General features: G+C 45.1%; 1 protein-coding gene across 3 annotated transcripts; it reads left to right on the plus strand.

Moving 5' to 3' along the window:
- Positions 1-1,513: 1,513 nt before the first annotated feature.
- PRELID3A (PRELI domain containing 3A) lies at positions 1,514-26,256 on the plus strand. 3 transcript variants are annotated; one of them, XM_037067616.1, is made up of 7 exons: positions 1,514-1,628; positions 15,146-15,314; positions 16,202-16,291; positions 20,602-20,672; positions 20,781-20,883; positions 22,489-22,576; positions 23,653-23,685. In XM_037067616.1, exons 1-6 carry the CDS (start codon positions 1,597-1,599, stop codon positions 22,540-22,542), a joined length of 519 nt encoding a protein of 172 aa, XP_036923511.1. In that variant the 5' UTR covers positions 1,514-1,596; the 3' UTR covers positions 22,543-22,576; positions 23,653-23,685. The 3 variants fall into 3 exon arrangements, with proteins under 3 accessions (XP_036923511.1, XP_036923515.1, XP_036923514.1); XM_037067620.1 differs by lacking the exon at positions 23,653-23,685 and having other exon boundaries at positions 22,418-22,496; XM_037067619.1 differs by lacking the exons at positions 1,514-1,628; positions 22,489-22,576 and adding an exon at positions 9,805-10,230 and having other exon boundaries at positions 23,653-26,256.
- Positions 26,257-26,718: the final 462 nt, after the last annotated feature.

Below are 26,718 nucleotides of genomic sequence, written 5' to 3' on the forward strand. Positions count from 1 at the left end.
TCTCCTTTAGATAGCAAACACGAATGGCCACTCCAAATGCCACGTGAATTTTGGATGAATTCCATGCAACAAATACCAAGTCCTCTCATTCTCGAGAACATGAAAATGACGGGTTGCACCAGCCTGTATCCGTAAAAGGGTGAGATTTCTTGCTGTCTTTGCAGTTTTTTTTTTAAGATTTTATTTATTGTTGGGAACAAGGAAATTGAGAACTAGTAGTGTGCTGAGGCCAAGGGAAACTAGAAAAGAACACGGAGAACAGGATGGAGTTGAGCAACCATCCGGCATAGTGCAAATGTTCTCCCTTGGGCAAACTAGGTCAATTATAATCTATATAAGGACTTATTTTATAATTTTGCACTCAGACCCCACCCTGTTCCCGTGCGCAGGCTCTGTAAGCAAACAGCTAACTGCCACGTCTGCTTCTATGTAACGCTTGCTTGGTTGACCCTATATAAGGACTTAGCTGTAAGCCCTAGGTGGGACTCTCCTTTGCAGACCTTGTGGGTATTATGTCCTCGGACATCTTGAGAGTTCGCCCATGCGCAGGTTAAACTTGGGCAATAAAGTAAGATCATAAACCCTGAAAGTCTCTGACATTTGTTCTCGCGGGTGGTGGATGCAACATTTATTTATCTTTTAGAGGGGAAGGGAAGGAGAGAGGGAGAGAAATATCAATGTATGGTTGCCTCTGGTGTGTCCCCTGCTGGGAACTGGCCTGCAACCCAGGCACGTGCCCTGACTGGGAATTCAACCACGATCATGTGGTTCACAGGCCGCACTCAATCCGCTGAGCTACACCTGCCAGGGCTGCAGTTTTTTTTAACAGACTGCCTGTGAGGCCTACCACAGTCTGGGTTAATGCTTATTCAATACTATATTCCTTTTTTGTCAGCCCCTCTGCTTCCCCAATTCCTGTGGAAAGCTTTATGGGCAGGGAGATTTTGTTTTTCTTTATATTTCCCAACAGTTACAAAATCGCCTGGCTGCAAAGAGCTTTATACGAATGTGGACAACNAACTGGCCTGCAATCCAGGCATTTGCCCTGACTGGGAATTCAACCACGATCATGTGGTTCACAGGCCGCACTCAATCCGCTGAGCTACACCAGCCAGGGCTGCAGTTTTTTTTTAACAGACTGCCTGTGAGGCCTACCACAGTCTGGGTTAATGCTTATTCAATACTATATTCCTTTTTTGTCAGCCCCTCTGCTTCCCCAATTCCTGTGGAAAGCTTTATGGGCAGGGAGATTTTGTTTTTCTTTATATTTCCCAACAGTTACAAAATCGCCTGGCTGCAAAGAGCTTTATACGAATGTGGACAACCTAAACTTAAGAATAGTTCCCACCTCCATTCCTGCACTTATCGAAGGTGCTTTCCGAGAACCTGCAGCTGGCACAGATCCGGAGCCAGCCCAGACAGAAGCCTCCCGCACTCCTATTTTTAGCCTCTGCCTCTGTCACCTGACAGGCATCGGAGAGCTTCTAGCCCTCGCCACGCCCCGTCCCGCCCACGCGCGGTGCCCAGAGTGGAGCAGTGGCGGAGCCCAGATTCTGGAGCCCGCAGCCCGCACCCTGCGGTCCCTGCGAGGCGGCGATGAGGATCTGGAGCTCGGAGCACGTGTTCGGGTGAGGCCAGGCTGCGGGCCACCGTAGGGTCTCATCCCGCGCTGGCTCTTGCCCCTGTCCTCGCCCCCTGCGCCGCTAGGGGAGGCCTGGAAAGGCCGGACCGCAGACCCGGCCCTGCCTGAGCCTCATCAGCCTGACGTGAACCGATCCCCAAGAGCGGCCTTGGTCTCCTAAAAAGAGGCTCAGGCTGCTTGTCCCTTTGAGGGTTGTCGTCCAGAGACGGCGAAGCGGTACTGTGCTGTTCCGTGGAGGCGCCGCCTGACCGCTGCAGGCCGTGGTGGGATTGCTGAAGCACTGGGGAGGGGGTGGCCTGTTCATTCCAGGCCGGAGGAAGGTGGAGCCACGGGCCGGACTTCAGCGAGCTGCGTCGGCTGGGCGGCGGTGCAGGGGCGGTGGGCGCTGCTGGGAGGGGACCGGGCTGGACTGATGTCCGCACTCCTCAGCCCAGCTAGGCATGACCTCGCCTACACCCTGTTCTTATTTGGGGCAAGGGGCGCAGGGTCCTAAAGAGTAGAGGCTTGAATAGCTGCCCGGTCTTTTGCTGAGATTATGCAATGCCAAACATTAAGCCTGTTTTATGAATAGAGGGTCCGTCCTGAGCGGCCCAGGAGCCTGAGGTTGGGGGGGGGGCGGGGGCAAGTACGGAGAAAGCACGTGGCAGGCTGTAGCAGGGATGCAGTTGTGGGCCCGGGAGGCCTCCAAGCTAGCATGGAAAACTGGGAGCTGTTTAAAAGTGCCCTTGTGATCTAAGTGATATCTTCGTCTTAAGTCATTGTGACACTCTGAAATTACTCTTTTTTATAAGTTTTTTATTTTTTTATTTTATTTTTTAAATATATTTAATTGATTACACCATTACAGTTGTTCTATTCCCCCCTTCATTCCCCTCCACCTGCACACTCCCTCCCCCACCATTCTCCCCCCCTTAGTTTATAACCACGTGTCTCAAGTTCTTTAGATTCTATATTTCCCCCACTATTCTTGCCCTCCCCCCTATCTATTTTCTACCTACCGTCTATGCTATTTTCTGTGCCTTCTCCCCAATTCTCCTCCTCCCACCCCCCTGTTTCTAACCCTCCATGTGTTCTTCATTTCTATGGTTCCACTCCTGATCTAGCTGTCCTCTTGGTTTGCTTTTGTTTTAGGTGTGGTTGTTAATAACTGTGTGTTTGCTGTCCTTTCACTGTTCCTATTTTTCATCTTCTTTTTCTTATATAAGTCCCTTTAGCATTTCATATGATAAGGGCTTGGTGATGATGAACTCCTTGAACTTGACCTTATCTGAGAAGCACTTTATCTGTCCTTCCATTCTAAATGAAAGTTTTGCTGGATAAAGCAATCTTGGCTGTAGGTCTTTGGATTTCATGACTTGGTATACTTCTTTCCAGCCCCTTCTTGCCTGTAAGGTCTCTTTTGAGAAATCCGCTGACAGTCTGATGGGTACTCCTTTGTAGGTGACTGTCCCCTTATCCCTTGCTGCTTCTAGGATTCTCTCCTTCATTTTGGTCTTGGCTAATGTAATTATGATGTGGCTTGGTGTGTTCCTTCTTGGGTCCAGCTTCTTTGGGACTCTCTGAGCTTCCTGGATTTCCTGGAAGTCTATTTCCTTTGCCAGACTGGGGAAGTTCTCCTTTATTATTTGTTCAAATAAGTGTTCCACTCGTGGCTGTTTGTTTTCCCCTTCTGGTACCCCTATAATCCGGATGTTGGAATGTTTAAACCTGTCCTGGAGGTTCCTAAGCCTCTCCTCATTTTTTTGAATTCTCATTTCTTCATTCCTTTCTGGTGGGATGTTTCGTTCTTCCTTCTGGTCCATTCCATTGATTTGAGTCCCAGTTTCCTTTCCATCGCTATTGGATTCCTGGACATCTCCCTTCATTTCAATTAGTTTAGCCTTCATATGTTCCTCTAATTTGTGACTATAATCAACCAGTTCTGTGAGCATCCTGATAAACAGTGTCTTGAATTGTGCTTCTGAGAGGCTGGCAGTTTCTCGGTCGCTGAGAGTTATTGGCTCTGGGACTTTGAGTTCTTCTTGCGCCGTCTTTTGGGCTGTTCGTGCCTGTTCCGTAGCAGGACTGTAGCCCTAAATTGTTCACTAGAGCAGGGCAACTAAGTCTCTGGGTTGTGATGCTGTATGTCGGGGCGGGGTCAAAGAGGGACTATGGCGTCCCGTCTGCCGCCTGCCGCAGTGGCCCCCACCGTCTCTGCAGCCGCCACCGTCACCAGGCCCACGTGTTTCGTTCCACTGCACGCGAGTGTGCCACCGCCGTCAGCCCTCCACCACTGGGTTCGCCCCCTGGGGCCTTCGTGGTCTGTCTCACTGTGCGTGAATGTGCGAGCTCGGTCAGTCTGCCCCGCACCCCAACTGGTTCCTGGCTGCCTGCGCACCTAGGTTGGGGGATCTGTCCTGCCTGACCCTGCTCCGCTGCTGGCTCTGCCCCTCCTACCGTCCCCGTTGAACGGGTTTGTAGTTGTCGGACTTCCGTATAATTCAATTTTCTGGTCTTTGGGTGTGTCTTTGTTCTCCAAACCTTAGTTGTATTCAAACTTGGCTGTGTGAGAAGGCACAGTGTTTCCGCCTATGCCTCCATCTTGGCGGAAGTCCTGAAATTATTCTTTTATAGTTTTTAAAGGAATAAAGATTTTGAAATGCCTTTATCCCAGTTACAAAAACAGTTTTTAAAGAGAAAGTCAACTATTATTTTTAAAAGCTTAAAATGGCCTGAAATGGAATGGTCCTCCATTGGCCTTTTATTATGTAAAATCATAATAAAAGTTCATCAAGAGGTTAAAACCTCTAAATTATTTTTAATGAGATCTTTAGAATTGATGGGATTCAATTTTAGTGTTGAATTTATTACAGCCTGCAGCCTTTCTCAACTAGAGTTTCTTGAGAGAATGACTCAAGAGATCCTTCTCTCAGTTCTGCCGAGGGTGGGACATGACTGGCCTGGTCTAGATGCAGAGGGGAGAAGCTGGTCCACCGCACACTGACGGGCCTGGGCAGTGGGGCTGTCTTCTCATGGAATGGTTGACAAAGACTGCTCTAGAAGTTCGTGAAATGTGGGTTGACAAACAGAAGTGACTTGTCAGCTGTGAAAAGTCACTGTTGATAAAATACACCAATTAAAAGTGTACCATTCAACAATTTTTAGTAAATTTAGATTTGTACAACTCCCTCCCCCCCACCCCCCGTAGGCCGATTTTAAAACATTTCCATCATCCTACAAAGACGCGGCACGCTCATTTTCGGTTGCTCTCCACTACCACCCTTTGCTCCAGGCAACTGCTAGTCCACTTTCCGTTTCTATAGATTTTGCCTTTCCTCAGCATTTCATATAAGTGTAATCATAAAACATGTGGTCTTTTGTGTCTGCCTTTTTTCACTTAGTATAATTTTTTTGAGGTTTGTGCCTGTGGTAACCTATATCAGTACTTCATTTATTTGGAATCTCTGGCATGCTGCCAGTGGCTGGTGCATAGTAGGTCCTCAGTGAAGGGCTGATGTATCTCTTGGACATCAAGATGCCATTTCAAAATGAGGGTAGCTATTTGCTAAAGGCATTTTAGTTACCTCCAGGCTGCTGTGGACTAGGCACTGATCCCCTACCATTGATTTTTGAAGTTAAAAGTGAAGGGCCATAATGAAAATTGACAAACATGGAATGCATATGGCTGAAGATATGTTGGGTAGGCCTCTGTGGCTGACAGGTTGTCAATGACGTAGTAATGTGCAGTGGCACAGCAGAAAATGGGAAGCCCAGCTTTCTGGCTGTGTGTATTGTGGAGTTCTCCTTTGCTTAGTCCTTTAAAATCCCTGGTATATATTTTTCTTTCAGAATTATAGATCTTTTTTTCTCTACTTGTTTCTTTTATATATGTGTTGTACTTTCAGATGAATATTTGATCAATAGTTAATAAATTTGCTCTGGAAAGGCAAGAAATAATTAGGCACAAAAACTTTTGATCATATCGAGATTTCTTCTTTTGTTCCACATCCCAAAGAAACGCCAGGGATTGGAGATCAGGCACAGCAAAGAGCAACATAAACACACCTACAGAAACGGGGAACCATTTGAGAAGGCCATCTAAATTAGTGTGTGTGTTACCTAGACAGGGTTTCAGATTGTCTAAATCAGGGGTGTCAGACTCATTTCACCAGGGGCCACATCAGCCTCGCAGTTGCCTTCAAAGGGCCAAATGTAATTGTAGGACTGTATAAATGTAACTACTCCTTAACAGTTAAGCGAGAGTTTGGTGCTGCCACCGGGTAGAAAGGTGTCAGGCTGACTAAAACAAGGTGGAGGACTGGATTCAGGCTGCAAGCCTTGTGTTTGCCACCTATGGTCTAAATGGTAATTAAAAAAATACAGAACTGAAACATAAAAATATAGAAAGGGGCATTTAAAAGTTAACAGGATTATACATTTCATCCTCACAGCACTGACTTAGGTTTTAGGTAGACCTATAAAATCTTCAGGAATGAAGCGAATACAAGTAGATTTCTGGCAGAGATCCAGGGCCATATATGGGGTCTGTTTGGAAAAACTCCAGACATTGTTAATATAATGCAAACAGTTTTCATGGCATTGCTGTAACCTGGCAGCCCAAGAGAGTGGACTGGAATGCTCATGCGTGAACAGTGATGACTTCACTGTACTAGTCAGTGGGGAAGATAGATACCATTGAATGAGCATGTGTACTATGTGGCCATTGCATTCAAAATGACTGAGCAAGTAGAACAACAAATCTGCATCAAAGTTTGCATTAAGCTTGAACACCCCTGGTCAGAAACTATTTAGGTGAATCAGAAGGCCGTTGCTATGGGCAACTAACTAGTGATTGGCAGCTTCATGATAACAATGCACCTGCTCATGCATCACATTTGGTGCAGAGTTTTTTGACGAAACATCAAATCACCCAGGCGACTCAGCCCTCCTATGGCCCAGATTTGATGCACTGCAACTTCTGGCTTTCTCCAAAACTAAAATCACCTTTGAAAGGAAAGATATCTCAGACTGTCAGTGAGATTCAGGAAAACACGCCAGGGCAGCTGATGGCAATTGGGAAGACTGTGTGAGGTCCCAAGGTGTCTCCTTTGAAGGGGACTGAGGTGTCATTGTCCTATGTACAATGGTTCTTGTATTTTGCATCTTTTTAAACAAATGTCTCTACTTCACATAGTATGTGGCTGGATACTTTCCGGACAGACCTTTTACTCTGAATTCCAACAGCTACCAGGAAAGGTCTCTCCCTGGTAGATAATGCTATCTCAGGGAATTTAGGACTTTGGAGAAGATGATGCCCTAAAGCAAACTTCCTTTCTAGCCAGAAGCAGGGAAGAGAATGCCCCTCCCCTCACTACCTTTATTTTTTTAAATAAGAGAAATTTAACCTTATAGATAAGAGTTGAAGCACCTTCCTAGTGCGGTAGCCCCCTCTCTCTTTCCCCACAGGCAGATAAGATTATGAATTTGGTAGGTGTCCCTCTGAAGGTATATATTCCGTTTGACTACATTTATGCTGTGTTTATTGTTTTAGTATAGAAATCAGTGACATCCTCTTGTACAGATCTGTTGACAATTTCCCTTTCCTCTCAATAGTATGGGTTTGAGATCTGTGTATGAGTTTATACACACGCCATACACACATATAACCTAGCTATATAACATTCCATTGTATTGAATGTTACAATTTATCTTTTTTTTTTTAAATATTTTATTTATTTATCTTTAGAGGGGAAGGGAAGAGAGAAGAAGAGAAACATCAATGTATGGTTGCTTCTCCAGCATCCCCTGCTGGGAACTGGCCCCCGCCGGGAACTGGCCTGCAACCCAGGCATGTGCCCTGACTGGGAATCGAACCGTGATCGTCTAGTTCACAGGCCCGCGCTCAATCCACTGAGCTACGCCAGCCAGGGCTACAATTTATCTTTTGTCTTAGTGAAAGGACAGTAAGTTTCCCCCCTTGTTACATGTCATACTGCAGTGACCACATGTGTATAGATATTCCTGGTCCACTTAATAAGGGCCCACTTAGGCCAGCAATTCCCAAACTCTTGAACCTCAAGACTTCTTTACACTATTAGAAAATATTGGGGACCCCAAACAGTTTTTGTTTGTGTGAGTTATAGGTATCCATATTTACCATATTAGAAATTAAAAGTGAGACATTAAATAACATTTATTAATTCATTAAAATTAACAATACACCCATTGCATTAACAAAATTTTTATTAAAAAAAAACTCTATATTTTCCAAACTCCCCAAATAAAAAGAGTAGTACTCTTTCCTTGTGTATGCACTTTTTTGTTGTTGTTTTGGGGTTGTTGGGTTTTTTTGCTCATTTCTGTAGTGTCTGACTTAATAGAAGATAGCTTGATGCTCATATCTACTTTTGTATTCAGTGATTTACAATCCATTGTTTTGGTTGAAGTATATGAATGAAATCCAGCCTCACACAGTGTGTGGATAAAACCCTGTTGGAGAAGGTAGGAGTATTTTAATAGTTTTAAAAAGTATTTGTGGCTATTTTTTGCTACTATAACAAAATAGGTAGTAATTTCTCAATGTAGATTCAGTGTAACATCTGAAACCATAACAACTAGAGTAATCGGCCTGTCCTACGCTTTGAGTGAGCCTTTCACGGGTGTGTGGCTTTGTGGCATCTTGCACTGGTCATCACATTTGGAATATGTGAGTTTACCTGGTTACATCACGGGGAGGTTATCAGGTCATGGGAGTGGATATAAGTTTTCAAAAATTCCAATTTTCACTTGAAACTCAACATTTATTTTTGGCAAAAAATACTAGCAGTTGTTTTCCTGAAATGATGGGCTCATTTCATTGATTTTTGAGAAAATGTCTGCCAGATACCATAGACTAACCAAAGTTTGTCACTGAGTTGTTTCAAGTAGAAGCGATAGACGTGGAAAGAAGCAGCCAGCTGGGCCCACCACCCAGACAGCTGCCCAGCACTTCTCTGGCCTCCGTATAGACCTCCGTGTACAGCAAAAGTGTTCATGCATTCTTCCTGGGACCTTTTATGTCTTATATTTGTGCCTACTGTAATTCCTTTTTAGGGTTTGCTGAAGATGGTGGTATATAGGCCAAATTGGCAAGGGTTGGTGAGGTTTATTGATTACAGAACAAACTCCTCTAGAGGGATATAAAGCACCATCAAGTCATTTAATTTTAGGCTATAGCTAGTAGTACTGTGGTGAATACTTTTGTTGTGTAAGTTGTTTAGTTCTAGGGCCAAGCATAGTCGGGTATCTAATCCTAGTTTGGGTCTTAGCTCTCATGTGATTAAAATTGTTGAAAAGGAGTCAGGGGATTAAATGAATAATTATACTATCTCATCACGGATAGTCTTTTTATTTTTAAAGATTTTATTTATTTTTAGAGACGGGGAAGGGAGGGAGAGAAACATTGATGTGAGAGACTAACATCCATCTGCTGCCTCTTGAACATTCCCCAACCAAGTACCAAACCGGCAATCCAGGCATGTGCCCCAACTAGGTTTCGAACCTGTGACCCTTCACTTTGGGGAATGACACCCAATCAACTGAGCCACACCAGTCAGAGCATCATCATGGACAGTGTTAAGAAACACTGGTGTGGTTTTCCTGAGTGCACAGCAGTGAGCAGTGACCATGGGTGTAGTTTGAAGCCCTGGCCTTAATTCTTGGGGAGAGGACAGCCGTTTTACCTGGCACTACTGAAGTGTGAATGTCAGGAGGGTGAAAAAGACAAATCATGTCTTAGTAGCACTGTGAAACAGTTCTGACCTTGCAGACCTCCTGAAAGGGTTTGGGGGCCTCTGGGTGTGTGGACCACACTCAGAACTGCTGATCTGGGCCTAGAGTCGCTTTGGAGAGGGTACAGGAGCACTTTGCCTAGTTTGTGGCTGCCTTCATGCTTTTTATTTTTTGAAAAAGCAAAAGTATGGAAACGTGGGGACTAAAATGCCCTGGTTGGGCCACTAAGTCCCGTGCACCAAAAGGTTGAGGGTTTGATCCCCCATTGGGGAACATACCTAGGTGGTGGGTTGTATCTCTGGTTGGGGGTGTGTGGAAGGCAACTGATTGATATTTCTCTCACACTGATGTTTCTCTCTCTCTCCTTCCCTCTCTCACTCCCTAAAATCAATAAACATGTTCTTGAGTGGGCATTTAAAAGAAAAGTGGAGACTGGAATAATAGTGCCCAGTGCCATCTTCCAGATTGACATTCTCTTTCTTGCAGCTAGTCTGGTTTCATGTGTCCCCACCCACTGTTCCTTCCTTCAGTTTATTTTAGGCAAATCCCAGACATCCTGTAATTTTATCCCACTTCATGTTTCTGACACCCTCACCGTGCATGGAGAGAGGCCTTGGTTATCCTTCACACTTCCCAGTGTGGGAAGGGAGTGAATCCTCCCATGGTCCTGGCACCAGCACTTTCCTCCATGTAGCTGTCTTGCAGAGGGGCACAGAGGCTTCCTGCCTTGGGGACAGATTCCCACTCCGCCATGGTTAACGTGAGCCCTGACCATGGACTGTTCTTTCTAAACTTCCTTGTAGTTCCTTGTGTGCCTAACACAGGCAGCTGACGGAGAGGTGGGTCATGCTTTCTTGCTGACTCTAGGTAAACTACACTCTCAGGGGCTGTGCCAACCTCTGTTACCAGTAGTCTTGTCTTTCCAGGCTCCCCCATCCTCTCCAACACTTGATGTGTCCAGACTTTTCTGTTTTTTTTAAATATGTTTTATTGATTATGCCATTACAGTTGCCCCATTTCCCCCCCTTCATTCCCCTCCACCCTGCACACCCACTCCCTCCCATTCCCCCCCTTTAGTTCATGTCCATGTGTCACAAGTTCTTTAGATTCTATATTTCCCATACATGTCCTCCCCCTGTCTATTTTCTACCTACCATCTATGCTACTTATTCTCTGTACGTTCTCTGCACCCCCCCCTCCCCCGTTGCTAACCCTCCATGTGATCTCCATTTCTGTGGCTCCGCTCCTGATCAGGCTGTTCTCTTAATTTGCTTTTGTTTTAGATTTGATTGTTAATAGCTGTGAGTTTGCTGTCCTTCCACTGTTGATATTTTTAAATTATTTTTTCTTAGATAAGTCCCTTTAGCATTTCATATAATAAGGGCTTGGTGATGATGAACTCCTTGAATTTGATCTTATCTGAGAAGCACTTTATCTGTCCTTCCATTCTAAATTAAAGCTTTGCTGGATANTGGCTGTTTGTTTTCCCCTTCTGGTACCCCTATAATTTGGATGTTGGAACGTTTAAAGATGTCCTGGAGGTTCCTAAACTTCTCTTCATTTTTTTGAATTCTTATTTCTTCATTGTTTTCTGTTTGGTCATTTTTTTTCTTCCTTCTGGTCCACTCCCTTGATTTAAGTCCCAGTTTCCTTTCCATCACTATTGGTTCCCTGTGCATTTTGCTTCATTTCACTTAGTGAAGCCTTCATTTTGTTTTATCTAATTTGTGACTAAAATCAACCAGATCTGTGAGCATCCTGATCACCAGTGTTTTGAACTGTGCATCCAATAGTTTGGCTATCTCTTGGTCACTGAGAGTTATCGGCTCTGGGGCTTTGAGCTGTTCTTCTTGAGCCATAATATTTTGGTCTGTTTGTGCCTGTTATGTATGAGGGGCGGAGCCTTAGGTGTTCACCAGGGCGGGGCAACCCAGGTCACTGGATTGTGATGCTGTATGTGGGGGCTGGGTCAGAGAGGGGCAATGGCATTTTTTCCTGCTCTCTCTTGGTCCCCTCTGCGGCTTCCCACAAGCAAATTGGGCCTTTCTGGTGCTAGTTCCCAGTTGTGTGGGCTTGTGCACCCTCCAGAACCCTGTGGGTCTCTCCAATGAACTCTCTGTGAGCCTGGGAGCCTCTCCTGGCACCTCAACCCCCGAAAGTTTTTCCAGTTGGTACTTTCAGGCTTTATTTCCCAGCGCTGGGGCCCTGGGTTGTGCGGTCTGTCTCACTGCTCGCTCCTTTGCCTGGCTTATCTGCACTCAAATGTGTGACCGCGATCAGCCAGCCACCTTGTGCCCTCACTGTGTCTGCCCATTGCCACCCCGTGCCTGGGTTGGACTGGCTGCTTTTTCCTGCCTGACCCGTCTCCACCAGCTGCTTACTCTGCCCCTCTTACTGGTGTGGATGAATGGTTCATTGTTGTTGGACTTTGGTACAGTTTAATTTTCTGTCTGTTTTGGTTGCATTCTGGTTTTTAAATATTTGTTGTTCATAAACTTGATTGTGTGAGGAGGCACAGTGTTTCCACCTATGCCTCCATCTTGGCCCCAGACTTTTTAAGTTTTGCCTGTCAAATGAGTGTTTGAATGAGGATCAGCTATTTTCTTTTAATTTTTTAAAATTTTATTTACTTATTTTCAGAAAGAGAGGGAAAGAAACATCTATGTGAAAGAGCAACATCAATTGGTTGCCTCTTTTGTGCCCCCTACTGGGGACCTGGCCCACAACCCAGGCATGTGCTTTTAGCTGGGAATCAAACCAGTGACCTTTTGTTTCCCTGGGTCGGACCGGCTTCTTTTTCCTGACTGACCCGTCTCCACCAGCCGCTTACTCTGCCCCTCTTACTGGTGTGGATGAATGGTTCATTGTTGTCGGACTTTGGTACAGTTTAATTTTCTGTCTGTTTTGGGGCTCCACTGAACCACGCCAGCCAGGGCTCAGCTATTGTCTTGAACCAAGAAGTGTGTGATACTGACTTCTGTACTTTTTATTTAAAAAATGTTATGTTTACCCTTTTCCTTCATTGTTCTGTCAGTGTCTATATTAATTTGTGTGATCATCCTGCTGCAACTAGTGGAATTATTATGTGAGTATTTTAAGTGGGTTGTATTTAGTTTAAATAATTAGCTCCAAGATTCAAGGTTTCTAAATAAAAGAAACATTACTGTGCTTAATACAAGTATTCCCTCATCTTTTAGGTAGTTTTGAGTAATTTTAGAAGGCATAGCCTATTCTGCTTTAAAGAACCGGTTTTTTATGAGAACAACCCTTAGGAACTTGACTTTCAGAGCTCACAGATCATGTTGGTGAGAAGGCCTGCCTGCCTGTGTAACTAGGACCCTTCCTGCTTTCATGTATCTCTAGATTCTCCTCCTTCCCCAAGGTCTTAGACTGGCCATGTACCTGACAGTTCTTCCTCAGAAGAAAGGGCTCACTATCTCCGTATCCTGTAGAGTTGTCCAGACCAGCCAGGTCTCAGCTCCATCTCTTTGTGCTAAAGCCAGTGAACACATTAACTTAGTGACATGATTCCATGGTTTGTAAAAGTATTTCTTTGTCAAAGAGGGGATTCTAGACCAGGCCCTGACAATTTAGAGGCCATGGAATGTAATGGAAAGAATGTAGGGTAGGGAGCTGGGTAGAACAGACTAGACCTTGTTCTACTCTGGGCCCTGCTGCTAACTTTTGGACCAGGGATAAGAGTTTTGTGAAGATAAAATAAATTAATGGTCAATAAATTATACTGTCTGAAAAAGACATCAAATATGGACTAAAACCCTTCAATGTGTTCATAATCTTTAGTATTTGATTTAGTAACTCCATTTCTAGGAATTTATCCTAAGGAAGAATTAGGTATGTTGAAAGACTAGTGTAGATAAATGTTCACTGCCTTCTTTATGTTACACTGCAAAATGGGAAGCAATCTAAGTAACCTACCATTGGGGAACAGTTAAATGTAAATATCCACAAGATGATGTATTGTGCAGCTATTTATAATCACATTTATGAAAATAGCTTTATGATATAGAAAAATGTTTGCCATTTAAATATAAAAAGCAAATGATAAGTCCATGTATTGAACATGCTAACAGTTTAATTTTTAAAATGTGTTTGCATGTGTGCACGTGTGCGCATAGGTCCATTTCTTGGGTCTAGGCTGTGTCTAAACATGCTGTTCAAACATGTTTGGGGGCACCTGGAAAGTGATGGTGTCAATACACAGGTGCCTGTGCAGGTGGCTCAGGTGCTTCCTGGGAGCACAAGCATCCTGAAGGGAGGAAGAATTAGAACATTAGTTGCTGTCGGGGGAAGGCTGACCCTGAATACAGCACAGTGGCACCTGACTTGGCTCCCACACTCTCACCAGCGTCACAATCCAGCAACCTGGGTTGCCCTACCCTGATGAACACCTAAGGCTCCACCCCTCATACATAACAGGCATGAACAGACCAAAACATTATGGCTCAAGAAGAACAGCTCAAAGCCCCAGAGCCAATACTTCTGAGTTACCAAGAGATAGCCAAACTATTGGATGCACAGTTCAAAACACTGGTGATCAGGATGCTCACAGAACTGGTTGATTTTAGTCATAAATTAGATTTAAAAAAATGAAGGCTTCACTAAGTGAAATGAAGCAAAATGCACAGGGAACCAATAGTGATGGGAAGGAAACTGGGACTCAAATCTATCGAGTGGACTAGAAGGAAGAAAAAAAATGACCAATCAGGAAACAATGAAGAAATAAGAATTCAAAAAAAGCACAGAGCTTGGGAAAGCAGTGGGCCAGTGAGTACCTGGCTTGGGACCACTGATGGCAAGAAACAAATTGGGGACAAAGGTATCCATCCCCTCACCTCAAGGGCGCAGGGCCAGAAAAGGAATGGTGGTGTTATACAGGGAAAGTCCCAGGGTCAGCTCAGGAATCCCTCTGATTCCTCCACGCAGATGCTGACTTTTATAACCAGAAAAATATGTGGCCTCTTCAAGTTACATTCCATTTAGAAGTTGAAACAAAATAGTTGCTTCTTCATAGCACATCTGTAACTGGGAGCAGTGGCCTGTTCTAGATATGCATAAGGCAGGTGTGTTGGTCTGTGATCATGGTGTCAAGCTGCCAGGTGTTGAGGTGGTTGGTCAGGACAGGAAGCCTACGTCAGTCACAGCCAAGTCTTTATTCACTGCAGCAGTGCAGGCTGGAGTCAAAAATGGGGCCAACTCCCTAGTGTTTCATCACCCCCATGGAACGGCAGGCAGGTGACAGGCAAGGGGTGGGGATAATTGTCCCACTGCCTACTAGCTCCAAACTGAAGCATTTTCCTCTTTAGGGACTGGAGGGAGGGCAAAGAGGGAGGAGGAAGTGCTGCGACAGGAAAAGTGCTGAGCCACAGGGAAGGTCCCCCAGTGATGACGAAGCCTCTGCATGGAGACTCCTAGACTAAGACTGCAGACCTGCTGAGCATAGCTGCCAGGGCCTGAGTTCTTGTTTGTGCCTGAAGTCCCTGGCAAGGCCTGTTGGCACAGCGATCTGCCTGCCTGAGGTCGGCTGAGAAGGATCACAGAATCCATGATTTGGGTCTGGATCTGGACTCCTCAGATATATTTGTTTGAGTATACCTTTAGTTAAAACCAAAAGAAAAAGCTTTTCTCATTTCCTGCTGTGACATACAGCCTCTCTGGCTCCCAGTACCATGCTGGCACATTTTACAAATCATAGGGATTGCTTGCTTATGCTGGGTGATTGTATTTTCCCTCCAGCCACCCTTGGGACACTGTCATCAAAGCTGCTATGAGGAAGTACCCAAATCCGATGAACCCCTGTGTCGTGGGAGTCGATGTACTGGAGCGCAGTGTGGACGGCGGCGGCCGGCTTCACAGCCACCGCCTCCTCAGCACTGAGTGGGGGCTGCCCAGCTTTGTGAGAGCGGTGAGCCTGAAGCTGCCTGCCCCTGCTGCTACCTGCCCTGCCCCGATACACCTACACCACCCAGCTGGTACCTACTTTGCTTTCACTACAGCTGCATCGCCCCAGCTGTGTCTGCTTTGCCCCGGCTGGCACCCATCTGCAGAAAATGACAACCTTCTCTTAGACCCAGAGCATCTACTCTGGGTTTCTGGTAGGCCCAAGAGATGATCTGTTTCTCTGTAAACTTCACTAACTCTCCATCTCCATGGGTCCTGACACATCTGACACATGACATGGCTCCCACACCCTTAGCCACCCACCCCCAGATCCTTTCCGGCATCACTCCACAGTGTTGGGTCTGTTTGTTCAGGCTACTGTAGCAAAATACCACAGATTAGGGGCTTCGGTCACACACATTTGTTTCCTCCTTGTTTTGGAGGCTGGAAGTCTAAGAGCAAGATGCCAGAAGGGTGGTTTCCTCTGAGAACCGTGACGGATGGTTCTATTGCAGCCTCTCCTTGGCTCGTAGAAAGCTGCCCTGCCGCCATCTCCTCACAGGGTTTCCCCTCCTGCCAACCCCTGGACTCCGCACGGCGCCCTCCCGCCCTCCTTCCTGCGCTCTGCTACAGGCAGAGGGGCCTTTCCTGCACTCCTACCCACTCCCACCCTGTTTTTTGTCAAAGCATTTATCACTGTCAAACAGTCAACTTTGCTCAACTTCATTCATTTGTTCGGTGTCTGTCCCAGCTGCCAGAACGGAAACCCGGAGCTGCTGCACTGGGCCTGTCCGCCACGGCTCCCCCTGCTGTACGGATATGTGAATTAGTAAACGAAATGGTGGTGTGTGTTTTGACCCTACAAATTGAAATTTTCACACATCATCATGCTAGTTTTGCTTTGTTTTCTAGATTTTGGGAACCACTAGGACTTTGACATACATCGAAGAACATTCTGTTGTGGATCCAGTGGAAAAGAAAATGGAACTTTGCTCCACCAATGTAAGCAATGATCTACGATGAGAAAGGTGCTTGGTGTGTCTTGGTGATATGCGTAATGGCTTCATTTAGTTTTATTTCCAGCACATCTTTTGTCTCAGTGATCATTCATCTTTAATAGGCTGAACTTATTTAGTAGTGTTATACTTATTTTATTCCAATACAATAAAGGTATAGAAAAATGTACATAATGATGAATTGTGACAGAGTGAACACTCCTACATAACCAGCAGACAGACAGAACGAGACCAGCCGCTGCGCCTCCCCACCCCCTCCCTTGCTCCCTTCTAGTATTTTCACCCTCACACCCAGGATAACTGCTCTCCTGACTTCCAATAGCAGAGGTGATTTTTAACAGTAATTTTATTATATTTTTCTTTGGATTTAGCAGTAATCTAAAAGCAACTTAACTCCTTCACCCACCTCCCTTCCCTTAATTAAAAAATTTTATATTGACCTAATGCACACTCATAAAACACGTTGGGAAAAATGCATGGGCTAGGAACGTGGTTTACTTTCTAAAGCCTTACTGTGTGGATCTTGTCACTATATGCTGGAAGGTGAGGTTCTGAACCACTTACAGTTTTTGGTATACCATCAGTGACTTTTGCCAATGGCCCCTTGCCTTTGTCCCCAGCAACCCTTCTGTGTAAAATCACAGGGAGCCTTGCCAGTGTTAAAAAAGGAAAGTCTGAGAGCGAGACACCAGGAGGGTGGTTTCCTCTACTCAACTTTTTACCCCCAACCCATGTGCCATTCCTAACAATGTACATATTGTTTTCCCTCCTCTACTTGGAAAATTCCACTTTGTCCTTATCAAAAGCTGAGTTGTCAGTAAAGAAGGATTGCTCATGCTACAGCAAGGTCTAGTGGAAAGGAAAGAGGGTATGGACAGCTGGAAACCTATGTCCTGAAATTATCACTGAATAGCTGTATGACTGCATATGTTCCCTGTTAACCTTTTCTGGGCCTCACATTCCTTGTCTCAAAAAAAAAGAACAAATCTCATAATGGTGTTATGGGGATTAATGAAGGGAAATCATGTTTATAGAATAGAGAGGCTGGCATAAAAATATTGCACATAAAATGATAATACTTAATCCGAGTTTGTTTTTTTAATATATTTTATTGATTATACCATCACAGTTGTTCTATTCCCCCCCTTCATTTGCCTCCACCCGCACACTCCCTCCCCCACCATTCTCCCCCCCTTAGTTTATAACCACGTGTCTCAAGTTCTTTAGATTCTATATTTCCCCCACTATTCTCGCCCTCCCCCCTATCTATTTTCTACCTACCATCTATGCTATTTTCTGTGCCTTCTCCCCCCTTCTCCTCCTCCCACTCCCCTGTTTCTAACCCTCCATGTGTTCTTCATTTCTATGGTTCCACTCCTGATCTAGCTGTCCTCTTGGTTTGCTTTTGTTTTAGGTGTGGTTGTTAATAACTGTGTGTTTGCTGTCCTTTCACTGTTAATATTTTTCATCTTCTTTTTCTTATATAAGTCCCTTTAGCATTTCATATAATAAGGGCTTGGTGATGATGAACTCCTTGAACTTGACCTTATCTGAGAAGCACTTTATCTGTCCTTCCATTCTAAATGAAAGTTTTGCTGGATAAAGCAATCTTGGCTGTAGGTCTTTGGATTTCATGACTTGGAATACTTCTTTCCAGCCCCTTCTTGCCTGTAAGGTCTCTTTTGAGAAATCCACTGACAGTCTGATGGGAACTCCTTTGTAGGTGACTGTCCCCTTATCTCTTGCTGCTTCTAGGATTCTCTCCTTCATTTTCATCTTGGCTAATGTAATTATGATGTGCCTTGGTGTGTTCCTTCTTGGGTCCAGCTTCTTTGGGACTCTCTGAGCTTCCTGGATTTCCTGGAAGTCTTTTTCCTTTGCCAGACTGGGGAAGTTCTCCTTTATTATTTGTTCAAATAAGTTTTCCATTCGTGGCTGTTTCTTTCCCCCTTCTGGTACCCCTATAATCCAGATGTTGGAACATTTAAAGATGTCCTGGAGGTTCCTAAGCCTCTCCTCATTTTTTTGAATTCTCATTTCTTCATTCCTTTCTGGTTGGATGTTTCGTTCTGCCTTCTGGTCCATTCCATTGATTTGAGTCCCAGTTTCCTTTCCATCGCTATTGGTTTCCTGTGTATCTCCCTTCATTTCAATTAGTTTAGCCTTCATATGTTCCTCTAATTTGTGACTATAATCAACCAGTTCTGTGAGCATCCTGATAAACAGTGTTTTGAATTGTGCTTCTGAGAGGCTGGCAGTTTCTTGGTCGCTGAGAGTTATTGGCTCTGGGACTTGGAGTTCTTCTTTCGCCATCTTTTGGGCTGTTTGTGACTGTTCCGTAGCAGGACTGTAGCCCTAAATTGTTCACTAGAGCAGGGCAACTAAGTCTCTGGGTTGTGACGTCGTATGTGGGGGCGGGGTCAAAGAGGAACTATGGCGTCCGTCTGCCGCCTCCCGCCTTGGCCCCCACAGGTGCTGTAGCTGCCACTGTTACCAGGCCCGAGCGTTTTGTCCCACTGCACGCGAGTGTGCCACCGCCGTCAGCCCTCACCCCCTGGGGCCTGCGTGGTCCGTCTCACTGTGCGTGAATGTGCGACCTTGGTCAGTCTGCCCGGCACCCCAACTTGTTCCTGGCTGCCTGCGCACCTAGGTTGGGGGATCTGTCCTGCCCGACCCTGCTCGCTGCTGGCTCCGCCCCTCTTACCGTCCCGTTGAATGGTTAGTGGCTGTCGGACTTCTGTATAATTCAGTTTTCTGTTTTTTGCTGTGTCTTTGTTCTCCAAACCGTTGTTGTATTCAAACTTGGTTGTGTGAGAAGGCACAGTGTTTCTATCTATGCCTCCATCTTGGCGGAAGTCCCGAGTTTAATTGTTAATGTTGTTAAATATTTCCGTACACTGTAATAACTAACTAATGAGACTCTTGACTACTTTGCACATCATAGTAGGAAAGAGATATTTCCCAGCAACCACTTTTGAGGCCAGGCAGGGGGCTCCAGTGGAAGATTATTACATGAGCAAAAAAAAATAAGTGCTTTATGTTTATTAGTGCTAGAAGATTATATTGCTTTTGACCATTTAAATTTTTTTTTATAAAAATTGTCTTATATTGGAATTGTCTCTTTGCTAAGAGAGTACATTGGGTTTAACAAGGGTAAAATGCCATTGGCCAATGTGGCAGCCACATGTGGCTGTTTCCATTTAAATTAGGATTAAGTAGAATTAAAATAACTGCCTCAGTCACACTAGCCACATTTCAAGTGTTCATTGACCACACATGTTTAGTGGCTTCAGCAATTAACAGCACAGATATAGGACATTTCTAACATTACAGAAAATTCTGTGGGACAGTGATGTTCTAGAGCTCCAGTTTTTAAATAGGCTTTAATATAAAATATTAAAAATGCACATGAGTGACTATTTGGTTTGCAGGAAACAGCACTGGAGGAGACAATACCTCTGCAGCCTTGCTGTCATAGTTTGTGTATGTTTAGGGCTCTGCCCTGTAAACCTCCGGGACTCAGGATCCCAAAGCCAGAGTCTGCCACTGGTGGGTGCGGAGCTTCCTGCTTGTTTACCTGCTGGCTAACCCATGGATATTTTGTCTTTTTCTGCTGAGGGTTTGGCAGTTTGAAAATACAGGCCTTTCCGCTGTTCTAAAGTAGAGTGTTCCTATGAAAGCTTAGGTAAGCCAAAGTGATATAAAGTGAAGAAGCGATTTACTTTAGGACACATCTTGGTAACCATGCACAAAAAAAATGGAGATGAAGCACAGACACAGACACAGTTCACAGCTCTGGGGCTGGATGCTGAGATGCTGAGTGGGCTCCTGGGGAAGGAGCTTGGCGGTCCGCCCTCACCGCTTGGGGTGTGCACTGCCTCTGTAAGGACTTGCTGCAAAACAAATGAATGCAGTTTTTGCTTTTCATCTTTTTTCATAAAAGCAAAGATCCCCTTCTCATTTCTTTCAGTTGGTGAAAACAGGGACTAATGTAGGTTTTTCCTAAAAGCAAAGTGGAACATGCAAACTTTCAAAAAGTGGGGATACTTCTCCCTTCAAGGCCAGGCCCGGCTCAGGTTTGGGTGGGGTGTGGAGACAGGGCAAGTGACAGTCACTGGGAGCAGGAGCCAGGACACCGTTTCCCTGAGACTTAATGTGGTGGTACCTCCTGGGCCTAAATGTTTCTTCTGGTCTGGCTTCAGTAAGTGCTGATTTGGGGATGGAAGGGTGTGGGCAGATGGTTTGGGAAGAAATGCAAGATAAGTAGAACCTAAAGCCATTGTTCCTTTTTTCAAGATCACACTCACAAACTTGGTGTCGGTGAACGAGAGGTTGGTGTACATACCCCATCCAGAGAACCCTGAAATGTACGTGGTCTCGCCCTGGCATTGACATGCTGAACTCCAAGGTCAGGGTGGGGTGGAGTCGCCCCTCTCTTAGGGCTGCTCAGCCTTTTACTTCTTGCTCTTCCTTAGGACTGTGCTCACACAAGAAGCTATCATCACTGTGAAGGGGATCAGCCTTGGCAGCTATCTGGAAAGTTTAATGGCCAACACAATATCATCTAATGCAAAGAAGGTATGGATCTCAGTTTGGGCCCTGTGTGTGTGCTGTAGCTGGTAAGTGCCAGCATAAGCAGGTGAAATGTGTGGTCCTAAGTCCGTAAATGCTGGGCCCTCTGTCTAGTTGAGCTTGTGATGCCACAGCACGTCCCACATTTACATTCAAAACCAGAGGCAAAGGAGACCATCCGAGGGACAAGTGCAGGATGAACCCAGATGAAGCAAAGAACCAAAATATCAGAGGCTCAGTTAACACAACAAACCCCACCCATCAAAAAATGTGTTTGCATTGTTAGGCAGGATATTTGGGATTTTTCATATTTAATGGGCATTATGTGGCTTTGGCCAGACTTCCGTACTTGCAAAGTTCCTCTGCACTTGCCAAGTTTCCCTGGAATCAGTTGCCAGTCTCTACAGGATTGGGGAATGAGCTTGGTGGAGGTGAGATGGTGAGATGAGAAAGGACACAGCCAGGAGGCCATCCTCCCCAGGGTCCCTAGTGGGAGGGCTCAGCCTTTGTGAGGCAGAGACTAGGCACAGAACCCAGGTTGCCCCTCTCCAGCAGAGCTATTGGAGAGAGCTTGGACATGTGCAAGTTCAAGTCATGCTGTTCCCCAGAGCAGGGCCTTGTCTTTTTATCTTAGTTTACCTCATAGGCTCACATCTTTCCCAGGCTGTCCTTGCTTTGCTCCCACCCCTGGCTTTTCCTCTGCCCCTTTCTCCTGTTTTTTTTTTTTTCTCCCACGGGGTGGGGCAGAAGTGATTCTTCATTTTGAGGATTAGATAGATGCTGCCTAAGCTGTATTTCCTACCATGCTTAAGTCACAATTTAGTGTAAAACGACTTATGGTTTGCATTTAGTCTAGAAGAGCCCATTTGCCCATTGCTTGGAAAAATCCAATTTGAGAAATGCAGTCACTTAGCTCAGTTCAGGGAAGGCAGGGGAACCACGGTGCCGGATACTGCACTCATTGTCTTCACGCAAGCCCCCCAGGGAAGAGACAGAACCTTACTGACCTGTGTGTCCAGGAGAAGTAAATACTGGCTGAGGCCAGACTTCAGACCTTTGGGAAAAATTAGGATAAACTCAGTGTGGCCAAATAAAAATTTTATTCACTTATTTTAGGGGTTATTGTGCTGAAGGCCTGACAGAGATTCAGTTGTCCCTTTAGCTATAGTTACAATGTGACAGCATCCCTGGTCAGATGGGGAGATGCTTGGGACAGCTGGTAGTCTGAGGGTGGGCACAGGGGATGGAGATGGAGAGGCAGGTCATCCAGGGGTTTAGGAGCCTTGGCTTAGGGACAATACATGGAGGAGGCCATGAGGGTGAGTGCTGTTTCCCCTTGTCCTGCACTCAGGAGGTGACAGTGGGGATCAGGAGTGCCAGTGTCAGTATAGCTGATCTGATGCGAGAATTTTAGGCAGAATACTTACCACCTTATATATGAACTTGAGAAACTGCCTGCTTCTCGTGAAAAATTGCTCACAAACGGTTACTGCTGTATCTTTAAAATTGCAGTACTTTCCTTCTGCTGTTTAAATTACAGGCTTATAGTTGCCATCTGCAGTGAGAGGCAGATTTCTTACAGCATGTTGAAACCCTTCTGTGTTGCTCCAGGGGTGGGCTGCTATTGAGTGGATAATTGAAAACTCTGAAAGCGCTGTGAGCTAACGGGGTCTGCACCTGCATGTTTCGATGAACAGTGGTAACTACACTACTCTTCAGCCTGGTACAGAGTTTAGCAACTTCCTAACCCCGTGCATGGTATGCGGTGCTGGCAAGTGTGTGTGAGATGGAGCTGCATGCGAGTCTGCAGGCCTTGTGCTCCATAGCACCTTCCGTAGAGAGAAAACCACTAGGTTCATTCTCTTCCTAATTCATCTCCTTGTTTCATGGCAGGAGTAATTTTCAAGGGAAACCTGAATGCGTGTTATCTTGTCTCTAATGAAATACTTGGTTACATTTCCTGTAACTCAGGCATAACAAAGTGGTGTTCGTTATTAGGTCCAGACAGCGTTAAAGGCTGAGATCATGGCAGAGCTTTTCATTTGGAGGAAGATTAAAGCCTTTGCACATGTTCTCGTAAAGACCACTTGGTGCCCTTGCTCCAGTGCTGCGAGGAGAAACTTGGCCTACCTCCTTGCTCCCTCAGGCCAGCACCTGGCCATGCACCTGCCACAGGCCATTTCCTTTTAGTGGCCAAAGCCATTTTTAGCACCTCCTTGAGCCACACAAATATCCCTTGGTTTTGTAGGTCAGCAGTGTCTGCCTGTCAGAACTGATTCGACACTTAATTGGTCAGCAGTGATCTCCCTACCTTATAGGAAAGTCAGAGTTTCCCGCTACCCTCTGTTCAGGAAATCCCTACTCTCCCACCTTGGAACTCCCACCCTGTTGACCTTCTCACTGTGCTGATCTGGGCCTCACTTCCCATGGTCAGTCTGCCTGGCTCTCAGCAGCATCTGTATACACATTTGGTGCGTCAGTCAGCAAACGAGAGCCATGGGATTCAGGCTTCTTTGAGAACTTGTTGCTGATTTTTCTTAAGTCACTGAAGTTTAGGTTTGCCAGACACCTTTACCTTGAACTGAAAGTCATGGAGTGTGACTGATTCTCTTTTCTTCCCTGGATGCACCACTAAGGTGGCCACATGTAGAGGCCTGCCTGCTAGGCGAGCATGGTGTGTATGGGCAGTGTGGTAACATGTGATGGTGTCATTCTGAGTTGTGGACTCGGTTACATTCGGTTTCCTCCTACTAACCTGCCTTAATCTTTAATCAGATGCCTCATCCAAAAAATCAAAGAGGAAAGAAAGAGAAAAAAAGAAAGGAAGAAAGAAGTGGGTCCTGGATATGGTTCCCCAGTCCAGTCTGAGAGAGGTGTGGAATCTGCTGGAACCTACTGCCTGTCTCCTCATAGCCCCCGCCAGGGTCCTGGAGGTGACCTCCCAGGACAGAAATCCTGGCCAAAGTGCAGGTGGAGTTATAGTCCATTGCAGAGTGAGACCCAGGGGAAGAAGACCTCTGACAGGAGGAAGACAAGGACCATGAAGCAGCCACTTTGTCATCCTGATTGCTGACCAGGTTCCTGGGAACTGGCCCTGCTCACAGCCCAGTTGCCCCATGCCAGCAGTTAGTCAGATTGTTCTTGTGCCTTGTCTATTTTCTGCTTAGCAGCAGCTCCCAGCTCTTTCTTGCCAGTTCTTAGGATGTCACTAAATAGCTTTTCTCTTTTCAGAGAGCTGCCCATTTCCCTCCCATGACTCTGAAATGAGTCTTCACCACCAGCCTCTTCACACATCTGGCTACCATGTGTCATTTGAGATGGCGTCACCACGTACCCTTCTCTTCTCATCACTGCAAAAAATCTGCACACCCTGCAGTAGGGACGTCCACCCCCTGCAGGGACATGTGTGGTTGACAGTACCATGAGCTTTCCAGTCAGGGGCAGAATTGGTCAGGAGAGCAAAGCACTCTGTCCTCGGCCTACAACTAGTTTGTCCAGCCACTCCAGACCAGTGACCCCAAGCGCTGAAGGCCCATGTCACTTCTCACCATTCAGACCTGTCCTCATGGAGAGCCACCGTCAGGAGGTAGCGGCAGCAGTGCTTGTGATTTTAAGCACTCTGCTATCCAGTTAGATTCAAGGTACTTCCAAATTGAGAGTTTTAATTTTCCCACTTTCCAAAGTAAAATATACAACTTCTTTCAATATATTGCAAATTATAAAAATCTTAGAGAAGGCCTCCTCCATAAAAGGTAGGTAGAACTGTTTCACTGTGTTTTATTAGATAAACTAATTATTTGATACTAATTGTTTTACTTTTTGTCTGGTAATAGTACTTCCAGTCCAGAATGAAATTATATTTTTATCAGACTGTTTAATGAATATAGCTTAAGGTAAAATAGAGTTAAAAAATGTATGACAAAAGAAAACTCTTACCTCTTCTGCAGAGTAAAGTTCAACCCTTCTGAGAGGACTTAAAACTTCTTTGGCAATTTCTGCCATTTATTGCTAGAGTTCTAAATAAATAAGCATATCATGCTATTTCTTGATTCAGCAACTTCAGATGTTACCTGTTGACTTCCTGTTGTGGCAGATTATTATTTTACCTCTCTTACATCTCCTCTCCCTCCCTCATTTCTTCAGTGTAGCGACATTGTAATTTGTGGTGAAAAGCACACTCATAGTTTCCAGAACTTTGAAAATGCATTACCAAGCCAAACCTAAATGCCATAATTATGTTTTCTTAATACAACTTTTTCTCTTGAATGTACTACTAATCTTATTTTTTCACCATTTTAATTTAATTTTTTAAAGTGTGTGGCTGAGTCCTTCTACAACGCTCACCTGCTCTCCACAGCGCCCATGGCGTCCTTTCCCAGGGGCCAGACCTTGGAGGTAGCCCCTCCCTTTCTGGTTTCCTAGGTGCTCTCCTTCCTGGAAGCCTGGTCTCACTGTCCCGTGACCAAGCAACCACATGCTGTCCTCATTCCTGGGCATTTCCTTGACCCGCCTCCTTTCCCAGAACCCTTGCCTCCTGGATTCACTCCCTTCCCTCCTCTCTGTCCTTTTCTAGGAGGAGCTGGACATCTTGTAGTAGCTCCTAAGCCTTGGAGCATCTGAAAATGTTTATTCTGTTCTCATGCTTCATTCATAGCTTGGCTGAACATATGATTCTAGATAAAAAATATTTTCACTCAGAATTTTACAGGAATTGCTCTATTGTTTTGCACTGATTCTTGATTCTCTGGATGTGGATTTTTTTTCTCTCTGAATGCTTTTAGGATCTTTTAATTTCTGATTTTGTGAAATTTCATATGGTTAAGTCTGGTTTGAAGTATTCTTTTAAAATTCACTGTGTCGGCCCTAGCTGGTATGGCTCAGTGGACTGAGCACTGGCCTACAGACCAAATTTGGTTCCTGGTCAGGGCATATGCCTGTGTTTCGGGCCAGGTTCCTGTGTCGGGGTGTGCACCGGGCAACTGATTGATGTATAGCTCATGCATCGTTGTTTCTCTCCGTCTCTTTCTCCCTCCCTTCATCTCTCTCTAAAATAAATAAAATTTTTAAAAAAATTCACTGTGTTGTATGTGTTAAATTCCTGGTATGTAAGATATTATTAGGGGGAAATGAGTGAAGGGTAGCAGGGCATTCCTGTGCCATTTTGCAGCTTCCTGTGAATCTATAATAATTTCAAAACTAAAAGTAAAACAGTTATCTGACATCACGAAAAGTAGCAGAGAAGGGTGCTCCAAGAATCAGTCCTTCCAATGAAACAACCAGTAAGCTGGTAACAATGACAGAACCACCTTTGTTTCTTAGTTTATTTTGTTCATTAGATCCCACATATTAGTGAAATTATATGGTACTGTCCCTTTTCTGCCTGGCTTATTTCACTTAGCATAATACTTGCCAGATCCATCCATTGCTGTCGCAAAGGGTAAGATTTTCTTCTTTTCATGGTCAAGCAGTATTCCACTGTGTAAGTGTACTACAGCTTTTTTATCCACTTATCTTCTTTTTTTTTTAAATATTTTATTTTTATTTATCTTTCGAGGGGAAGGGAAGGAGAGAGGGAGAGAAACATCAATGTATGGCTGCCTTTCGTGCATCCCCTGCTGGGAGTTGGCCTGCAGGAAACTGGCCTGCAACCCAGGCATGTGCCCTGACTGGGAATCGAACCGCGATTGTCTGGCTCACAGGTCCGCGCTCAATCCACTGAGCTACACCAGCCAGGGCTTATCCACTTATCTTCTGATGGGCTGTTAGGCTGCTTCCAAATTTTGGCTATTGTAAGTGCTACAATGCACATAGGGGTACATATATTCTTTTGAATTAGTGTTT

The sequence above is a fragment of the Sturnira hondurensis genome, unplaced genomic scaffold, assembly GCF_014824575.4.
Source record: "Sturnira hondurensis isolate 20B ecotype Veracruz unplaced genomic scaffold, ASM1482457v3 Scaffold0017338, whole genome shotgun sequence".
Classification (NCBI taxonomy): Eukaryota; Metazoa; Chordata; class Mammalia; order Chiroptera; family Phyllostomidae; genus Sturnira; species Sturnira hondurensis.